At 37.0% G+C, this 22,472-nt stretch overlaps 1 protein-coding gene across 1 annotated transcript in view; it reads right to left on the minus strand.

The window, feature by feature from the left end:
* The window catches only part of LOC107596701 (androgen receptor-like), a 111,694-nt gene that overhangs the window by 43,917 nt on the left and 45,305 nt on the right, over positions 1 to 22,472 (minus strand). Inside the window, exon 3 of the mRNA XM_016287502.1 lies at positions 21,076 to 21,192. Within this exon, the coding sequence (XP_016142988.1) occupies positions 21,076 to 21,192 (117 nt within the window). The remainder of the gene's footprint in view (positions 1 to 21,075; positions 21,193 to 22,472) is intronic.

Raw genomic sequence — 22,472 nt, forward strand, 5'->3', positions numbered from 1 at the left:
ACAACAATAAAACAGTGCATTGACATAAAAAAGGAAATTTACTTTTGGTACTTAAGTACTTTTAAAAGCAAGTACTTCTGTACTTTTACTTAAGTAAAAATCTGTCTTTACAACTTTTACTTGTAATGGAGTAATATTTGACCAGCGGTATCTGTACTTTCACTCAAGTAATGGAGTTGTGTACTTTGTCCGCCTCTGGTGATAAGTTTATTTAGCTCTTCCTGTCCTATATTTGTAAAGCACTGCAGTTTTCTTTGGGTGCGATGAATGAAGCTGAAGTACTAGACGCTGTAGAATCTAAATTTGTTATTGTATTTCTGATGTTATCTATTTTATCAGTGAAGAAATTCATTACTATTAAACTGTGAGGGAATATTTAGATCGGGTCACACTTCCAGTGTTGGTATAGTTATTGCTTTTTGGTGGAACTTTAAAAATATGTCCCTGTGCTTTTTACAAAAAGTAATCTGGGTAACACATGTTGCTTGTAACAGGCTACAGCTAACACTGTATGATTGTGGCTTTTTCACAAAGCTGGATTTCATGAGGCCGAGTGAAGGTCATTCAATTTGTTTCGTCTCAGCTTCTCACATTCATCATCCTCTGGCATCTGTCAAGTCAGTCAAATATCTCTTGATCTCCTCACATCATAGTGAAAGAGGCTTCAAGTGCTCCAATTCACCAAATTAGTCTGCAACTACAGATAAGGAATATGATGTGCGTATACTTGTGTGGGAGCATTTGTGCACCATAATGATCAACATTATGTCTGCTATTAGTATATCGATAGATGGATAGATAGATAGACAGACAGATAGATAGAAAACTGCAGATATAATATTTATCATATATATGATATTTACAGTTTTATATTACTAATATGCTAATTTTCTTTATTTCTGTGGGAAGTTTGTGGAGTGTTATTAAAGAGCTGTCATAGTCAATGAGGAGCCACCAATAGGAGATCTTAGACTGGGAAGTGAGGGGGAATCTGTAGTGGGAATTAGATTATAATGGCAGACAATGTTATATTAAGTAATTCACTAGATTTATGCTTAGCTGTAAACATGTTGGCTGCCATGAGCCTTTATTTTGTCAATGCTGCCATGAGCATTATTGAATCAATTAAATTTATTTATTAAAAAAGCTCAAAGTTTTGAGTTGGATTAGATTAAAAAGGAATTCTAAAAAAAGATTTAAAGAAAACTATTAAATAAAAAAAATAAAAACTAATCATATTTGAAGAATCTTATTGAACCTTTAAACAATCAAAACAATAAAAAATGTGTGCATATGTGTTTTTTGTTCAGGCTTTTATTGCTCATATAGTATGATATAAGAGAATATAGAGCTCATACTCAAGAAGGAAAAAACACCTGTTATTCAGAGGCCCAAACTGAGCAAAAATATGCATTTTGATGCAGTTGCTGATATTTATATGGTAAAAAAATTAAATTCTGACATCTTGTAATGCAAATAAATTAGATGTAATAAGTTAATAACAGTATAGTTGACTACTTGCATACAATGCATATAAATGTCAGTTGTCACTTTATATCTTCCAATATGTCTATGATGACATTTAAATGCTTAGCTTTATGATCAAAACTCTGTTGTTTATATTGTGGGGGCAAAATATATAATGCATAAAATAAATACTCTCAATAAGGTGTACAAATAAATGATCTTCAAAAGTCTGATGTATCATATTTGACGATCACATTTTAACATGTTTTAAATGATGCATTGATAATCAAGTAAATCGAAGGTTCTTCAGTCCAGTAAGTGTTCATCTTGAAATATTACCAACGTAAGATTTACAGCAAAAGAAGTGTACCTAATATACTGTATGTCTGGTACGGTTTAAGAATTGCACAAAATTTCATTTACTTGCTAAAAACTAAATTTATAAACTGTTGATCAGGAGGCATGCAGTAGATTTTATGCAACAGTTTTTTAATCAAAGTTTTGGTCATTTAGAGGCCTTAGAAGTTTGTGTATCAAATATGATACAGTAGGATTAAATATGAAGTGTGCAATTTCTGCTCCACAAGCAGCATCATAAAGAATGTTTTCAAGCAATCGCCTTTTGTCTAAAAGTTGTATCCTTAGTTTGGCCCAATTAAGTCAGATTAGGTCTGCCATTGGCTTTGGAGTGGACAGGGAAACTTGTTTGACCAAGCAATGGCAGACCTAATCTGACTTAATTGGGCCAAACTAAGGATACAACTTTTAGACAAAAGGCGATTGCTTGAAAACATTCTTTATGATGCTGCTTGTGGAGCAGAAATTGCACACTTCATATTTAATCCTACTGTATCATATTTGATACACAAACTTCTAAGGCCTCTAAATGACCAAAACTTTGATTAAAAAACTGTTGCATAAAATCTACTGCATGCCTCCTGATCAACAGTTTATAAATTTAGTTTTTAGCAAGTAAATGAAATTTTGTGCAATTCTTAAACCGTACCAGACATACAGTATATTAGGTACACTTCTTTTGCTGTAAATCTTACGTTGGTAATATTTCAAGATGAACACTTACTGGACTGAAGAACCTTCGATTTACTTGATTATCAATGCATCATTTAAAACATGTTAAAATGTGATCGTCAAATATGATACATCAGACTTTTGAAGATCATTTATTTGTACACCTTATTGAGAGTATTTATTTTATGCATTATATATTTTGCCCCCACAATATAAACAACAGAGTTTTGATCATAAAGCTAAGCATTTAAATGTCATCATAGACATATTGGAAGATATAAAGTGACAACTGACATTTATATGCATTGTATGCAAGTAGTCAACTATACTGTTATTAACTTATTACATCTAATTTATTTGCATTACAAGATGTCAGAATTTAATTTTTTTACCATATAAATATCAGCAACTGCATCAAAATGCATATTTTTGCTCAGTTTGGGCCTCTGAATAACAGGTGTTTTTTCCTTCTTGAGTATGAGCTCTATATTCTCTTATATCATACTATATGAGCAATAAAAGCCTGAACAAAAAACACATATGCACACATTTTTTATTGTTTTGATTGTTTAAAGGTTCAATAAGATTCTTCAAATATGATTAGTTTTTATTTTTTTTATTTAATAGTTTTCTTTAAATCTTTTTTTAGAATTCCTTTTTAATCTAATCCAACTCAAAACTTTGAGCTTTTTTAATAAATAAATTTAATTGATTCAATAATGCTCATGGCAGCATTGACAAAATAAAGGCTCATGGCAGCCAACATGTTTACAGCTAAGCATAAATCTAGTGAATTACTTAATATAACATTGTCTGCCATTATAATCTAATTCCCACTACAGATTCCCCCTCACTTCCCAGTCTAAGATCTCCTATTGGTGGCTCCTCATTGACTATGACAGCTCTTTAATAACACTCCACAAACTTCCCACAGAAATAAAGAAAATTAGCATATTAGTAATATAAAACTGTAAATATCATATATATGATAAATATTATATCTGCAGTTTTCTATCTATCTGTCTGTCTATCTATCTATCCATCTATCGATATACTAATAGCAGACATAATGTTGATCATTATGGTGCACAAATGCTCCCACACAAGTATACGCACATCATATTCCTTATCTGTAGTTGCAGACTAATTTGGTGAATTGGAGCACTTGAAGCCTCTTTCACTATGATGTGAGGAGATCAAGAGATATTTGACTGACTTGACAGATGCCAGAGGATGATGAATGTGAGAAGCTGAGACGAAACAAATTGAATGACCTTCACTCGGCCTCATGAAATCCAGCTTTGTGAAAAAGCCACAATCATACAGTGTTAGCTGTAGCCTGTTACAAGCAACATGTGTTACCCAGATTACTTTTTGTAAAAAGCACAGGGACATATTTTTAAAGTTCCACCAAAAAGCAATAACTATACCAACACTGGAAGTGTGACCCGATCTAAATATTCCCTCACAGTTTAATAGTAATGAATTTCTTCACTGATAAAATAGATAACATCAGAAATACAATAACAAATTTAGATTCTACAGCGTCTAGTACTTCAGCTTCATTCATCGCACCCAAAGAAAACTGCAGTGCTTTACAAATATAGGACAGGAAGAGCTAAATAAACTTATCACCAGAGGCGGACAAAGTACACAACTCCATTACTTGAGTGAAAGTACAGATACCGCTGGTCAAATATTACTCCATTACAAGTAAAAGTTGTAAAGACAGATTTTTACTTAAGTAAAAGTACAGAAGTACTTGCTTTTAAAAGTACTTAAGTACCAAAAGTAAATTTCCTTTTTTGCACTGTTGCACTGTTTTATTGTTGTACGTACTAGTGCTTGCAATACCTTTGAAGCAACTTAGAATACATTACACCTAACTGACTAGCATGGGGAAAAAAATAAACAAAAAAAGGATTATTTAACACCCCTACAGCCCCACAAAAGCAGGATGGTAGTGATCTCACACAGCTCTGGACACATCTATGTGTAACCATTCATCCACATTTGAACAGAGTGGACAGTGAAATTGCTGTAAATACAGACCGATAAGGAAGAAAATAAAAAATCAAACCTGCTTTTAAAACCCAGCAACACAACTGTAGCTGTATAACTTTACAACAGCAGCACTGCTTTAACAAAAAATCAAAACAGCAAGACCTATTTGACATCACAAGAAAAAAGTTAAAAATGCTGTCTAATCGCTCTCGCTGTACTTTGATGTCATACACAAAATGGTCTGCAGTGCTGCTTCAAGTTCAACACCTATTGTGTTTTATTAGGAGACAGACGCACAACAGTTCTTCTGTGGCTTTATATTTTCACTTACACAATTTAGCAAAATCAGACAATATTGTGTCTAATATAAACCACAATATTAACTTATTATTGAGTTGTAAATAAATACCACATTTGGAACTGGTCAGTGCTCACAAGAAATGCTGGGAAATCACTTCATGTAGCCCCAAGAGTGATTACTGATAAACTGACTGAAAAAAAGATTAGAAAAAAAAAAATCACCCACTGACTTTCAAAGCTGCGAATGACTTTCTACTTCGAGGATCTTGATAGAAATGTAGTGGAGTGAAAAGTACAATATTTGTCTTTCAAATGTAGTGAAGTTAAAGTCATAAGTTTCCAGAAAAAATTATACTCAAGTAAAGTACCGATACTCAAAAAGTGTACTTAAGTACAATACTCAAGTAAATGTACTTAGTTACTGTCCGCCTCTGCCTATACTGGCGTGCTGGTGTGCATCAGAGCCTTACTGTTCTATATTAATGCGCTGCTTACTGAGACACACACAAACACACACACACACACACACACACACACATATATCGGAGATCGCGCAGCTCACACAGCCCGGAGCAAAGAAACTTGTCAACGCTGCCCCACGACTTAACTGCCCCATGATTAATTAGAGTTTAAATACTGAATTGCTACATTATATTTTCCAGCAACGAGAGGATAAAATCGCTGTTTTTGAAGTAAACCCACTCATTATAAAGAGAGACGCACAGACGCGCATACATACAACTTTAATCTCTCTCTCAAATTGACAATAGGTATTTGAAAAAAAGGTTTAGCGATTTATAATTATTGGGGGGTACTAGCCCTCCTCAATATCTATGGTGGTTATCGCCCTGATCAGACATGAAAATATGTTGTGGCACTATCGTGCAGTCTGTAATGATATGATGTTAGCAAATTTTAGCGATTTTTGCAAACATTTCTTTGAAGAACATGACCGTAAATATGAACACACGATTGAATGTAACAAAACAAATGATTACTTTTCATTAAAATCTTGAATAATGCCAATAATGCTTACATTTATGTGTCTTTTTGTTCGCTCTGGCAGCCATGTAGCCGCTGAAGCCGGTTTATGCTGAGATAATCCATACCCCTTCGCTTGAAGTGTGGTCCCAAAAAATCTTCGTTTGAAGGGCTGTCTGGCCCTTCCCCTTACCCCTACCCCTCCAACCAAAAGAGAATCGAGACACGAGGAAAGGGGAAGGGCTAAGGGGTAGAAATGGGATTGGGCCTTGGTCTTCAGCACTAACAGTTGCTCAGGTTGTAAAGTCTTTGAGTTCTCCTGCTCTTACTTGCTTTCCACTCTCAAACATGAATGTGTTCTAAAACAGTCTTCATTTCATTTCACCTTTTCTTCTCATAAATCCAGTAATTATTCCTTCAAATGCAAACAAGTAAATTAAACCTGATTCTGACATCATGTGCAATCAAACTGTTTACTGTTGCCTGAAATGTATAATTCACATTTAATGAGTTATTTGAACAAATATTACAGAAATTTTGACTTGGTATCTTCATCAAAATTATACTCGCTCACAGAGCAACTTGGTGTGCGATTCTGTGTATTTGTGACTTTTATCGGTAGTCTGATCTTTGCATAACACACTGTAAATAGGTCAGGTTAGACTGACCTGCTCGTACTCGCCTGCTCCACCCACAGAAAATGAATGCCAACACAAATAGACCAATCTCTTAGGCTTGAGCTAATCCTGTACACACACACATGCACACATACACAAACATATAATGATTATAACCGAAGTACACACCCATCAAATATCCAATACCAAACCCCATTAAACAAAATAACAAAATACAACAGATCCACGCACTCACAGAGTCTGGTTGTGTTGGTATTAATTTGCAGTGGGTGAAGCAAACCGTGTGTGTGTGTTTGATTCAGAAAATGCATTACTTCCTTCAACAGCTGATGTCAGGCTGACTTCAGAGAAATGTCCTCTGATTACTTTCCTTAGAGCTTTCATAGCTTATTTTAGGGTGGAGGATGTCTACCAAATTGGCTTCAGATGATGTCTACAGTGAATGAATGAATGAATGAATGAATGAGGCATTTATATAGCGCATTTACTGTACATTGCTGTATACCCAAAGCGCTTTACAATCATGAGGGGGTCTCTCCTCAACCACCATGAGTGTGCAGCATCCACTTGGATGATGGGACAGCAGCCACAGTACCGTTACCAGTGCACTCACCACACACCAGCTATACAGGTGGAGAGGGAGTGGTAGAGCCAATTCAATGAATGGGAATTATAAGGAGGCAGTGATTGATAAGGGCCAGTGAAGGGAATTTGGCCAGGACACCGGGGTGACACCCCTACTCTTTACGAGAAGTGCCATGAGATTTTTCGTGACCACAGAGAGCCAGGACCTCGGTTTAACGTCTCATCCGAAAGACGGTGCTTTTTACAGTATAGTGTCCCCATCACTAACATCTCTTCCAGCAGCAACCTAGTATTCCCAGGAGGTCTCCCATCCAGGTACTAACCAGGCTCAACCCTGCTTAGCTTCAGTGGGCAACCAGTCTTGGGCTGCAGGGTGATATGGCTGTGGCAGTGAAACTGCAATGGATGATGACAACGGGGTGGGGTTTAGGGGTGTGCTCGAAGCATGAATCTGCATTCAGAAAGGCACAGAAAACAAATAACGCATTCTACAGAGCCACTAAATGGGTTAGCCGCTTGCTCGCGGTAGCCCGTTACATTCCAGTACATAAAATTTCCCAATGCTGGCTCAATATTGTTATGTCTGTCAGCCATCAGCGATGGATGATGGCATCGTCTGTCAGCCCAACCCTAGTTCATACACACAGGCTCTGAAGCCTCGCTGGCCACTGCACTTGCGCCGTCCTGAGCCAACGTGGAATGTTTTATATAGTTGTGAAGCTTCTGAATAGACTTGGACATAAACAGGTTCACTTTAATTTTGCTTCAGTTGAAAGTGCTGAGAAGTCACAGAATGTCCAGAAGAATAGTTCTAAAACAAAGTGTGTTTACATGCAAACAATGTAATGTCTTCTGTGCCTGTGGTATAGCATCTTTATTTTGAGCTCAAATGCAAGGAAATACTCTTGAAAGAATAGGAAATACTCACAGCAGGATACACCCTCCACCCTTACAGTTGCAAAAAGCATGTCTTAAATAATAGAGCATTAAGCAATCACTACCACTAGCACAGCATAGGATACATTAATATATTTGGATGGGGCCTAATGGTTAAGGATGTGGGCTACTAACTCAAAGGCTGCTGATTCAATACCCAGTAGGATTCACCCAGGAGAGTTACCAAGATCACAGTTCGACTCTGCAGGTCCTCTAGAGTTCACTAGCGTGAATAACTAATGTCAATTAAGATATTGCTGCAAACAATTTGTAAAATGACCCAACTGAGAGAACATGCGATACATAATCATCACAGGAAGCTCTCTTAGTAGGGACAACAGTGTTGGGTCCGAGTCCACCTTGTCGATGTTTATTAACGTCTTTTTATATTAATTTTATGTTGCATGTGTCAGTTGCGTCACGCCGGATCTGTTTCCTACATTGTTGTGATTTGATCTGAATGGAAACAGCGTATCCGTACGACGCAGCTGACACAGAACAGCATACGTTGTTTACATCCAGCGGATATTCTCCAAAATGGCACCAGGGTGATGCGGAGGAGGCGAATTGTTGACTCCAAAATGGCACCAGGGTGATGCGGAGGAGGCGAATTGTTGAATAAAGTTAATTTATAATAATAATAATAAAGTAATCTGCGCTCTAGTAGTTTCATTAATTTCTGCATACCTAAAGTCCGTACGTCCTTTGGTCGTTGCTCTTTTCAGTTTTCTGTTGCATATGATTGGAATCATCTGCAACAGACTTTAAAGCTTAGTTCATTTATCTCGCTCTCTTCCTTTAAAAATTTAATTCAGTCAATAGTACAAGACCATTGTACTTGTTTTTAGTTATCTGTTTTTATATGTTATTGTTTAAAATTGTGTTATTTGTAATTTTATGTTTTTTATTGTATGGTACCTGCTTTTTATGCTGCCTCTTGGCCAGGTCGTCATTGTAAATGAGAAATGGTTCTCAACTGACTTACCTGGTTAAATAAAGGTTAATTAAAGTTGTTATTTTTTTTCTTTTGTGCACAAAAAGTATTCTCGTAGCTTCGTATAACTGCAGATGAACCACTGATGTTACATGGATTATTTTACAGATCTCCTTGCTACGTTTCTGGACTTGGGAACATTTCAGCTGCGTTGCTATCTATGGAGGGTCAGACAGCTCTCAGATTCCATCAAAAATATCTTAATTTGTGTTCCGAAGATGAACAAAGATCTTACGGATTTGAAACGACATGAGGGTGAGTAATTAATGACAGAATTTTCATTTTTGGGTGAACTAACCCTTTAAGACTACTAAATAGTAATATATTTCTGACACAGTTTCTTCACATTAAACTAAACTTTTATTTTGACGTGTTGCCATGAGGAACTTGCAGCTGCAGTGTATTTGATATGACGGCAGTTTTCTCAAATTAAAATGGTAAAATGCTAATGAAGTGACTCTCAGAGCAGCTGGAGATGATATTCGTGTATTCATATCATCATAGTGAGACAACAGAGGCTGAAAACACCACGAGCGTCGTCCGTGCTTTAGTATGTGTGTCGTAAACAAAAGTGCGTCGTGCTATCCGCCATTAATTCGTTCATTGTGGAAATCATGGCGCCTTTACACGTGATCTTAAATACTTCCACAGATTTGTAATATTACTATAGCATTTCACCTGAGCATTGCAAATCACGCATATTGCTTTGTTCTTGGTTCTTGTCAACAGTATCTCCGCCATTATTAGCACTGAATGAATGACAGTCTTTCCATTGTAACATCGGGCAAGGTAAATAAGAGGGTGACATCTAGTGGAGAAGACTAATGATAAGATTCACATTAATCGAGAAGGGTATAACTGCAGCCTGGAGATCTCCAAATGGGGGAGGGAGCTCCAAAATAGGGTGTGGCTTCCTCCTATTGACAGACAGGCACATGACACGCATGCACAATTTTTCTCCCAATCCGCTTCAGCGCAAACTCTGCCCCACAGCTGATTCTAAAGATTTTATTGGTTGTGCCAATCACAGTGTTGATTTCCTACGCTATGCTACAAAAATGCTAACCCCTAAACCTACCCTTAACCAGTGAAATGGACTGCACGGCGGGACTGGCGCTGAATAGCGTGGTAAAGAAAGTTGCAGTTCTGGAGATAAGCAGTTAATAAGATTATGCAATATGAAAACGCCGAGCCGGGCTGTTCCGTAACTCCCCAACCGGACAATGGCACCTTTTTAGTTATAGCCAGCGTCACTACCCCCTCCTACCCTGCGAATTTCGAGCCCCGGGACAACCCCGTTGCTTGGAACAAAGAGACAGAGTAAAATCTTTTCCCCTGCGGTGCGCTGGGACAGCTCACGGGAGAGCTTGTGGGTGATTCCCATTTATATCATGAAGCACAGGTTAAAACTCCGGTCCGAACACCACTGGCCACGAGCTTTGGGCTCTGCTCTCACGGAGAATATTTATTTATATAGCATATTTTATTTTAGATCAACTAGAAACAATGTTTAATTTATAAACTTTTATTTAGAAATGTAAGTCAATAACAATTGGCTGAAGCCAGAGCCAATGGTGAAGAGGCCCCGCCCCATCTTAGAGGTTCTGTCCACTTTTGGAGTTCACGCCCCATTTTGGAGATCTCCAGTCGGCAGTTCTACCTACTTGGAGAAATCAGATCTTGTGTTAAATATTTGCTGAAATAAATACCGGAAAACATCAATTCGCGGCTTTTGAGAATCGATATCAAATCGACGTAATTTAAAAAAACGATTAATCGAAAAATCGATTTTCTTTTGCCCAGCCCTAATAAAGACATTTTCACACGTCACACATAACATACACATATCACTGATAACAGATAACACTGAAATTGAACTGTCTGTAGTGAAACGGTGCTGAATTGTAGTGAATGTGACCGAATAGATGAAAATAAAACTAACAAAATAAAATCACACAGGTACAGCGCCATCTCAGTGCTTACATGCCTCACAAATGACAACTACAGGTTTGTGCTACTTGCAAACTTAATTTGCCATTTCTTTTCTATAGTATTTTGTCATTAATTAATGTTGCCTTTAGTTTAGTAAATAATTTATAACTTCTAATCTTATAGATTAAGATTAATTTTATTATCCCCTTTTAGACTTGCTCTTTATTAATTTACTAACTGCTTGTGTTCTTAAAAAAAACACTAACTTCTCTAATCTTTTTGTATTCTATCGGTTTTATTTTTATTTTTTAATTATTATACAATTAACAACAGCAAAAAAGGTCTCTAATACTAGTTTTCTCTATTCTATCGTTTTTTTATATTTATTATATATTTAAAAAAAACAACAACAAAAAAAACCTTGCTACGTGTACTGCGTTAAGCTAACTGAGACTTGTTATAGCACTTGCATATCATTGCTCTCTTGTTGATTTTGATTGTTTCCATTGTCCTCATTTGTAAGTCGCTTTGGATAAAAAGTACCCCAACTCTGCCTACCGTGAGAGGTTTGGCATGACATGCAGTGGCATGACATCTCTGTCCGGTGTGGGTAAAATAATTGTAATGCTGATGTCATAATCTAGCGGACACTCCATCTAGAAATTGTGACAGCTGAAGGTGCGGTGCAATTCATATTTCTTTTTTAAATAACTTACAAAGTAATTTGAAAACTTTCTGTGAGACGTAATTTCACAAATAGCATGAATGAATCACCACGCTGTCTCTCTTTCCCCAAAATGAGCAAAAGGCTTCAAATCACCATATCGCGTCTGCACTATTAGCGAGCTGCACAGTTGATACAGGAATTGTCACTTGCACAATCGAGGCAGTGTGGCATCATCACTAAAGTTTATCATTTGCATTTCTTTTTAAAGTCTTGCCAGTGTTTAAACCATTCAGCACTTGAGGACGATGTGCTCATGCACACAATGTCAAACAAAATGGGGAAAAAGGGAAAAGAATCCCCCCCACAAGAGGCACTTTAAAGGGGAATTCTCCCCCATTTTCAAAAATGAAATTCAGCCCTGAATGAATGTCTATACAAATCCTGACTGGAGTATCACTATAAATAATTCCACATGTTAAAAAGAAGGCTTCAAAAAGATCGGTATAGGTGACCGTATTGGTTAGATACTACTTCTTGTGATCGACCATCGGTGACCGGCTCCAAAAATCCTGATCAGAGCAACCTCAATTGAACATATCAATATACTTTGCTTTATTCTTAAGCTACACATGACTTGGCCTCTCACAACACTTTACAAGGGCAGTACTTCCCAAAAGTATTGTAACCCTAAGTAGATTGTAGAAACCATTGAAAACTTTTACTTGCGATGCTTTTGGGAAACAGTCCAGGTCAATCAAACAGACAACAGAAGAAGCAAATGACAGCCTCGATGTTAACTCCATGTTATAAAAAAATTTCACAATGCCACAAAGATGTTAATCTGCACCACAGGCACAGAAGTGTCTTTTTCAGAAGCTGTTCTTGTATCTGCCAATCTTGATTAAGAGTCTAAGCTCACAGAGTTTCTCAGTTTCACAAAGTTTCACTCAACTAATTTCTACTCCTTTTAAGGTAAGAAATAATACTTTCTTCTTGACAAAATACTATCTTCTTTTGCTATGGATTTCAACTGAATTTAGGAATTTCATTTTTTGCTACAATTTGTTGTGAATGTAAGGTTCCTTTCATTGGTCAGCAATCTCTTTGAACAGGCAGGTCCAAAGATCTCTTCATTTGAATTTCCCCAATCCTTGATATATGTATTTATTTATTTTAAATCAGTACAGTCTTACTGGGAACAGTGGGAAGCTATTGTTTTATAAGCTTTCCCAAAGGAAGGATGAGCTTCACATTTTCAATGTGATGCTTAACTGGTTAACATTAAATTGATGCATCTCATAGACTTGCAGAAACCTGTTCAAATCGATGAAGACAATATGTGCCAAATTTAAATCAGTATTTGAATGAAAGGTTAGCAGAAACCATATAGGCCACTAAATTTGACATAACTCCAATATTTGATTTCTTTCTTTTGTTCAAGCAGTGTTACAGCTCTAGTCTGCTACAGCAGATTCAGATTCAAGCCATTTCAATAAATATTGCTGTTTTGACATTCATCGAGCAAAATTATTATAAGTCAATCCCAGTTATTGTAAGAAATAAAAACAATCAAAAATATTTTTTTTAAAATAATGCAAAATAAAAGCTACTGCAATCCATCAACAATGTATATAGAAATTTATTTATTCATGTCTCAACTACATATATAAATATGTCTAAAATTTTGAGTCTCATATAAACTGACAAGTGGACAAAGCAGCTAATATAACATTTGGTTTGACCTGAGCAGAACAGTCAACATTTTCAAATATTAGATTTTTTTTTTTTTACCATTTGTTTAAAAAGATAAAGGAATTACGGTCATCACTTTTAAAGCATTTTTTAAAACCCTATTTTGTACTTTATTCATAGAAAGTGCCATGCAACTAATCTATGATCAGCAAATCGATCTGACCTACAAGGTACAAGCCTGCGTCAAGCTGCTATGAATATAAATAGTAATGTTGGTAACTGGCTTTAAACTTAAAGCTTACATGTGATTTCAAATGTTAATTTTTTACTGATTTTACTCTTAGCTGACATAATATACCCAATCAGAAAGTGACTCCTCACACTAAAGAAGAAGGGGTAAAAGAGGGGAAAACACCATGGGGCAGAGATACGTCAAAAGAGAGTGGCAGATGGTTTAGAAATACTGAAAAGAAATCCAGACCCAGAAGGAAAGGTGATATAGTAGCAGACATTGCCTGCGTAAACAACCCTGAAAACCAGCAGCACTTTTGTGCACCGATTGCAAGATCCTTCCAGAATGTCTTTTAAAGAAGCATGTAAAGCACGCTTAATAAAGGCTGTGACTATATTGGGCAAATTGTTCCAGGTGTGATGTTGAATGTGTCCCTTATTATGTTTGATAAAAACATGAAGTACTTTGTAAATATTCCATACAGTCCAAAAAGGTGAACATGGACATTTGGATGTTAAATTGTTGCTTTCAGGCTGGAAGCTAAAAAATGAGTAGTAGCTCTACATATTTTCATGTACCTGGTTTGCAGGGTAACCGTATGTAATGAGTATGAACTTTTCATTACCAAACCTCTTTTTCCACGTTTCTAATCCATCTTCCACTCTCTCTTACTGCATCTCTCTCCCATGGTGTTTTACCCTCTTTTTCCCTTCCTTCTTTTCTCCTGTATGCCCAATGACTTTCATCACATATTCAATTTTCACCCAGACCCCTGACGATCTTACAGAGGAGCAGAGGGCCGTGTGACAGTGTGTATGCGTGCGTGTGTGTGTCAGTGAGACAGTAGTGTGAGAGGTGTTGAGATGCTGTTAATATGGCCTCCAGCTGCCAGAGAGGGTCTAGAGGGGCAAAAGTGCCATAATTCTATAATGTACTGATAACACTCTTTCTCCTCTCTTTTCTCTATTCAAAGAGAGACAGCTCTCCTAATCCTTCCCATCCTGTCATTTTTTTCTTTCAGTTCCTTTGGAAATACCTCACATCTCTTACATTTTCTGCCCAACTTTATAGTCTCTCTCACACACTTTATCTCAGTTCTATCTCGTATTCCTGTAATTTAGACGCTGATGGAAGTTGTTACAGATTTGACTGATTATAGAATAATACATGCTCTTGTTCCGTCTCCTGTTCAGCATGTGCTCAATAATAACTTCAGATGGGTGCATTCAGAGTCGGTGTCCAATTGAAACTGGATCTCTCCTCCTCATTTAGATCCCTCACTGTGCCGCCACCTCCTCTGCACTCAAAGAATACAACCTCAGTGCGCTGTAATGCTGCCCTATATCAGCAGCCTAAGAAATACAATAATTGCAGGTCATTGTCCCCAAGTCAAGAAGTGCACCTGTCTGCTCAGGAACTTACTACTTAATTAACTGAAAGCCATGCATTACTTCAGAATACAGCACACCTGAGGTATAATTTGGACAAGCTCTTCTCGGATTATTATTCCAATTTTTATGTAATTGCATCTAGTATGAACAAGCCTACATCGTAAAACTCTGGTTTTATAACACATATCCCAGTGGATGTTCTAGATAAATAATAGCAATTATACATAATTTATCAAGGTCAAGGTGATGTTGTCTATAGTTGCATGGAAAAAACAGCAAAGTTATGTCACGGAAACCCTCAACTTCATTTTGACCTTTTTGTACTTTCCTGACTACATGAAATGTATTTAATGCTATTGAATTCTGCTGCAAAACAAAATTACCTGACTGGCAAAGAAATTAAGCTTTAGCGTTAGTTCTGGCAGGTCACGTGAGTCAAGCTTGCATCAGCTGATTCTCAGCTGATCACATCTACCTATAGGAATACGACACCTATCGCGGCATTCCTATATAAGCTGTATTCAGTATTATTCAGCAGCTTTTTAGCTTGCTTCGGAGCAAATTACCCTCCTCCATCCCCAGCTCCACCTTTCGCCACAGTCAGGACTTAGCTTTCTGATATTCCTTGCTAATCAGACTCCTTTATCTTGAATAAAGTGTTACACTTAAATATCATGGAGTACATTAATGATATCTGCATTGTTCTGTTCTGTTAACCCTGGGGGGGTTATTATTGCTGCTCTCCCTGCTCATTCATGACAGGCTGCATGGATGGGCAGGGAGGTTTTTTGCCCAGAACAGAACCATACCGCCAAACCAAACTTTATGCTAAGTATCTATCATTCTGACGATAGTGGTCCTGACAGAACTGTATTTTGCACCGCTTATAGAGCTAGAAATTATATAACTAAAAAAAAAAAAACTGTACATATATTGGTAATAATAACAAATCTTTCTTAAGTACCAAATCATTAATCAACATGAAAAAAAAAATCACCCCCAAACTTTTGAATGGCAGTGTTTACATATGCACACAGTTGTGGTCACACATTTACATGCACCTTGCAGAATCTGCAAAATGCATGCTGTTTTCCATGTAGTGTGAATAAGTGATTTCATATAATAGATGTGTAGTTCAAAACACAAATAATATCTGAATTTACAAATACGACTTAGTTCAAAAGTTTACGGCCTGGTTTCACAGACAGGGCTTAGACTAAGCCAGGATATGGCCATAGTTCAATTAGGACATTTAAGTAATTTTTATAAACATGCCTTAGAAAAAAAACATTACTGGTGTGCATCTTGAAAAAAAAAAAACAAGGGCACTGACATTTTAACATCAATCAGTGCAAATTTCTTTTAGTTGAAACAGGTCAGACTTACTTTTTTGTCTGGGACTAAGCTTAAGTATCGTCTGTGAATACGATATGTATACATATGTTTGATTCTTAATACTGTGCGTCCTCACCTGGATGATCAACAACTGTTTTATTATTTTGGGATATCTGTTCATGAGTTTCTTTTAAAATGCCCACTGTTCTTCAGAAAACTCCTCCAGGTACCGCACATTCTTTGGCTTTCCAGCATCTTCTGCATATTTGAACCCTTTTCATCGGTGTATGATTTTAAGATCTATATTTTCACACTTTTATTTAAACATCTCATTCATTTAGTACTGCTCTTTGGGAAGCTTCATAAAACATAATCTGCAGAAGACTAAATAAATACAGTTTACTTCGATCATCCAATGTTTTGCCCTCTTGAGTATCAATCAAGTTGTCATTTTAAAGTTATAATTTGTACTCAAGCAGTACTAAAGAAATATTCTTTGAATTACAGTTTAATTAGTCTATTAATTGTGGGTTGGAGTTGGAGTTAATTTAATCCATTCAAGAATGAGACAGAAAAACTAAAAGAGAATCAGTGATCACAATCAAGCTGATTGGAACTCATTACCCAGTGACCTACTGTATACGGTCTCAAACTAAAAAAAAAGTTATAAAACAAACTTTGAAAAAGTCCTAATGAAATTAAATTGCCTATTCTTCAGAATAATCTACAGCATCTGCTCTTAAAAAATGAAATATGATTTAATGAAGAATAAGTATGCTGTAATTTAATTGATAAAAGTAGCATGCAATAAACTATGCTTCGTTTACTTCTGTTCCATTAGCTATTGGTGTGAAAATGTATTCAATTAGTGAAAGCCCTTTGGAGAGATGAGAGATGGGGTGGCGGGGTGGGAGAGGAAGACCCACAGACTATATAAAAACATGGACGAAGTGTCCGTGACGTCCCCCATAGGTTTCTGAAGAACGTTTTTGAAGCTCAAAGTGGGCGGAGCCAGCCGTCGCCATCTTAGCATCGCGTCACACCGCATCACTCCCAGATAATCGAAAATGGGCAAAGAGGCGGGAGCTGGTTGCTGAAACCACGCCCACCTAGCTCGACGGCAGTGACAGCAGCAGCAATCCACCTGTCACTCAAGTGGCCACGCCCTTAATTATGCAGAACTTTAAGGCTTAGTATAATTTAAACGGATGAGTTATAAAAAAAAATTCACCCCCCTCACAGTTGTCATGAAGGGCACTTTTTGTACCAGGCTATAAACATTTTTTTTCTGCTGTAAAGTTGGGCATTTTAACATGGGGAGTCTATGGGACTGACTCCCTTTTGGAGCCAGCCTCTAGCTGCCAGTCGATGAATTGCAGTTTCAGTCACTTCCGTGTTGGTTTCAGGAGAGAGACCGGAAGGTTGCCGCTTGGGAAGACCTTAAGAGAGGGAGACCTCTTAATGTAGACCAGAGAGATAAACCCTTAATTATTTATCAATAATTCATCAGTGAGTGTCCTAGAGGAAGAGATCATGGAGAAATGCAAAGCTGACTGCACTACTTCAGTAAAGAAGTTCCCCACAGATTATCTGAAGCATGCATTCTCTCTTTCTCTCTCAAAGCAGTCTTTAAAATGGCTCAGCTGCCATAGAGCTGCATTACCATGACAACTCAATTTATCTAAAGATTCAAAGCTTCATATACAAACAAGGTCCAAAATCAGTACTTTCCGATTGCCATATCCTTGTAAACATTGGTTTTGGTGAGCTACTCTTCAGCTGGCAGGCAACTTTATTAGGAGCGTCAATGTAACACGTGGTTTAAGCGGAAAAGTCTAAGAATGATTGCCTGACTCATGCTGATGGAAGCCACAGGAGCGATTTAAACCAAAGAAATACAATCCATGTCCAAATTAATCTTTTGCAACTTGTGCATCCTGAGTGGAAAGTGTATCTTCTGACATTTGCCTGGAACTGCATGTGGTAGGATACACAGGATATTTCTCATATTAATTCACCCAAAAGAGAAAATTCTGAATGAATTTCTTTCTTCTGCTGAACTCAAAAGAAGATATTTTGAAGAACAGTTTCTGGTCCCCATTGACTTCAATGGCATTTTTTCTTCCCATACTATGGAAGTCCAAGACCAGAAACTGCTTGGTTACCCACATTCTTCAAAATATCATCTTTTATGTTCAACAGAAACTCATATAACAAATCCATACAGGTTTGGAACAACTTGAGGGTGAGTAAATGATCATCACGAGTAATTTGCATTGTCTGTCAATAACACGCAAAACTGCTTAATAACTCTCTTGTAATAGGGACAAAAATGTTTCATGGCCTTTTATGGCCTTATTTATAGTCATTTTTCTCAATTCACTCACAAATGGCAGGTGCTGTGAAAAGTTCATTTTGGTCCTTTATACAAATATCTGCCACGGTGAGGACTTTTACGGTTGATCAATACCAAAAGCTTCAAATGTAAATTATCTTAGAAATTTCCTTTCTGTATAAGTTATAACAGTGATTTATGTAATTTAAACCATCTGTCATATCACATAAAATAAACCTTTATGTATTACCAAATGACCAGGACCAGTGGAATTTGTTTCCATAACTTAAAGGGACAACCTAGGGTTAGATAGCTTGCTCCTTGCAGTGATTGAGCCAGCAAACCTCTCATCACTATGCCTGGGCTGTAAAGGAATAGTTCACCCAACAATGTCATTATTGAAATGTAAGTCCATCTTCTCTGCTGATGTTATTTGAGGTCATTTTGTGAACAAATTATTCTTTTGAGTCAGTTTTCCATGACTGATCTGAGTGACTGTGACAAATTTGACTGATTCAGTTCACTACTGGATGATTCACAGCAGTTCTCTACCCACTGGAGAGAGAAGAATAGTGATTTAAAGTTTTGGCCTGTTCCTCACACAAAGCACACAGAAAATATAGTATGCCTTCAAATGACCTGGACAAAAGTGCAATACTTTATTTCAGTTGTCATAATGAACTGTAAAAAGACTGAAGAAACAGTGAACTGAAATGTAAAAGGCATGAGCGAGGATTCTTAAAACTTTCTTCTTGTTCCACAGAAGAAAAGGAAAATTATAAAGACTCAGACCCAAAGTTATTTTAGTATAATTTAGATATTACTACAGTTTTTATTAATAATGTTTTTGGTAAGGTTTTAGTGATTTTTGTAATTTTTATTTGTTTTTACTTTTTTAAATGTCTATATGTTTTTATTCATTTTTATTTAAGTTTTAATTTGAGTTATTTTAGTACATCAAGTTAAACTAAATGAAAAATCATTCACTGGTAACTATCTGAAATAAAATAAGTAACATTTTTTATATTGAATTATTTTAAAGGGGTCATATGATGCGATTTCAATTTTCCTTTCTCTTTGGAGTGTTACAAGCTATTGGTGCATAAAGAAGATCTGTAAAGTTGCAAAGACTAAAGTCTCAAATCCAAAGAGATATTCTTTATAAAAGTTAAGAGTCAGCCACATATCTACGTCACGATGTGGGAAGATTTGCATAACGCCGCCCAAATGTTCACGCAAAGAAAGAAGGTGTAACTTTTATTCTCGCTGTAGTATTGTTGTTGACGCCACCATGTCGTGAAAGGCGCTGTGTGCTTCGTTGTGAAAGCGAAACTACTTTGTTTGGCCTTCCAAAAGAGGACGATATCTGCTTCGTCATGCCTGGAGCTGATCCGTGCTGGTCGCTGAGGAAATACAACAACTTTGCACTGTGGATCACCGGATCGGCTTTCACCATGGATGAAGCGGAGTCCAGCCCGGGGTCGTCACATGTGGTTGCCGCAAGCCCTCCGGACGCTGCTCACTCTAGCCCTCCGACCGTTCCTCACTCTAGCCCCCGGCCTCTGCTCACTCTAGGCTGCCGCCGCTCACTCTAGGCCACCGTGTGTGACACTGTGTTTCGTTGTGAAAGCGAAACTACTTTGTTTGTCCTTCCAAAAATTGACAAGACTAGAAATCAGTGGTTAAGTTGTATTTACAACACTGTTCCAGAACACTTCAACCCAAATATTCAGATGTGTGCAGCACATTTTATGGAGGACCGTTTCCTGATCCTGGTAGAGTAGACTACAATGCCGGCTGTTCTGACTCACAGACTGCAAGTACGTTTTTTATATTTAAAGACTTTTTATATTTTTTATATATATATTTTTATATTTTATATGTTTTTTGGACAGTGTAGAGTAGGGCTTGTTGTTTGTTCTTTCTCCGATCACAAATGCAGACATGGTTTTATGTTTACGTCGGCGTGATGCAACGCAATGTGTAAAAAGACAGTATAAGTCATTATAATCCATAATTATGTCCCCACTGGATGCAACGAATGCCTCATTTATAATGGGTTTTCATGTTTTTGAATCATCGCTCCGGCCTGACAGGGAATCATCACAGTATGGTAGGGGCGTAACATTTCCGTCACACGCTTGAGGTATTCGGCCAATCATAACGCACTGGATAGCTGGCCAATCACAGCACACCTTGCTTTTCAGACCAATGAGCTTTGTAAACATCGACACGTTTCAGAAAGGCGGGGCATAGAGGAGAAACAATAATGTACAGTATGTGGAAAATAATGTGTTTTTTTAACCTTAAACCACATAAATACATTTCATTACACCAAATAATGTTATTTTTAGCAAATGTTATTTGTATTAATTGTTTTAATATGAAAATTATATTTATTTTTTTAATTATCAAAAAAACTAAATCAGGTTTTAGTTACCTATAATAACCCTGTTTGGAATTACATGAGAGTACATAAATGATGACATTTTTGGGTGAACTATTAGCCACTATATAGCGCATCAGAGTAGAGCACATATGGGAGCACACAAATTACCTCCCAGGGTCATCCCAGCCTCGAAACACTTCCTCAGACGGCAGGATGGACAGTTCTTCCTCCTCAGTTTATCTATGGTGCAGTCATTCCTGCTAGCGCAGAGATACTTCTGCTTCCCTAGAAGAAGAAACAGATGTTTTTCAGAAATTTTAACTTTTGAGTCAGTTGGCAGCCAAAGTAAAGCTCTGTATCTGGATGTAAGAGCTGGATGTATCATTTTTACACTCAAATAAAATGTAGATCAGAATAAAAATGGAGAACACACACACACACACACGCAGAATGCTCCAATTAGAGGGAGTTGTCAACGTGACAAGCCAGTCGTAGCCCTCACTCTGGACACCTGGGGACAGCCAAATGAAAACTGCAGAGTGAGTTTTGAAAAGAGGTTCCACGGTGTGTGTCTCTGTGTCTTAATCAGGAATACAGAGAAACTGCTGCAGTAACCTACACAACTGCAGTCAGGTCTGACATATAATTACAATGAGATGTCACAGACATCCACTGCCAGACCTACATACAATTACAACAAGATCTGAGAATAAAACAGAAGTAAAATCGAATCAACAGTAAATCAAGCACAAAAGCAACGCAATTCACTTTACCACAAGAATCAAAATTTAACATACTTAATCATTTACAAAAATACTGGGTAACACACCATGACAATCAAATCTGAAGTAATGCCAAACAAATGTACAAACTTTAATCAGATCTTGCAACTAATCTTTTTACAAAGGTGAGGAGTGTTATTTATAAATGTTTCGTCAGCGTCCAGGACACCTATTTGAAAAGAGCAACTCTTTTCAAGAAAGTGGTGATGCTAAGTTGTGCAAAAAATTGTGTCACCTTTAAACAAATTCAGAAAGACATCTCTAACCTTACAGATCTGTCCGTCTACAATTATTCATAAACAACAATAAGACTGCACCTCTTAGTATATTGTTCCATGTCTCTCTCTGTCTCCATTAATGACTGTTGAAAGGGTATAATAGTGTGTTATTTCTCTATTTGATTAAACTGAAGTTCATTGTTGGCTGTGGGGCAACAATTAACTTTTAACTCCTCTTAAAGGGATAGTTCACCCAAAAATGAAAATTCTGTCATTAATTACTCACCCTCATGTCGTTCCAAACCCGTAACACCTCCGTTCCTCTTCGGAACACAAATTAAGATATTTTTGATGAATTCTAAGAGCTCTCTGACCCTCCCATAGGCAGCAAGGGTCCTTACACAATCAAGGTCCAGAAACGTAGCAAGGAGATCGGTAAAATAATCCATGTGACATCAGGGGTTCAACCGTAATTTTACGAAGCTACGAGAACACTTTGTGCACAAAAAAAAAAAAAAAAAAAAAAAAAAAAAAATTTTATTACAACATCTTTTTCTTCCTTCAG

The sequence above is a fragment of the Sinocyclocheilus grahami genome, unplaced genomic scaffold, assembly GCF_001515645.1.
Source record: "Sinocyclocheilus grahami isolate Dianchi unplaced genomic scaffold, SAMN03320097.WGS_v1.1 scaffold12.1, whole genome shotgun sequence".
Lineage (NCBI taxonomy): Eukaryota > Metazoa > Chordata > Actinopteri > Cypriniformes > Cyprinidae > Sinocyclocheilus > Sinocyclocheilus grahami.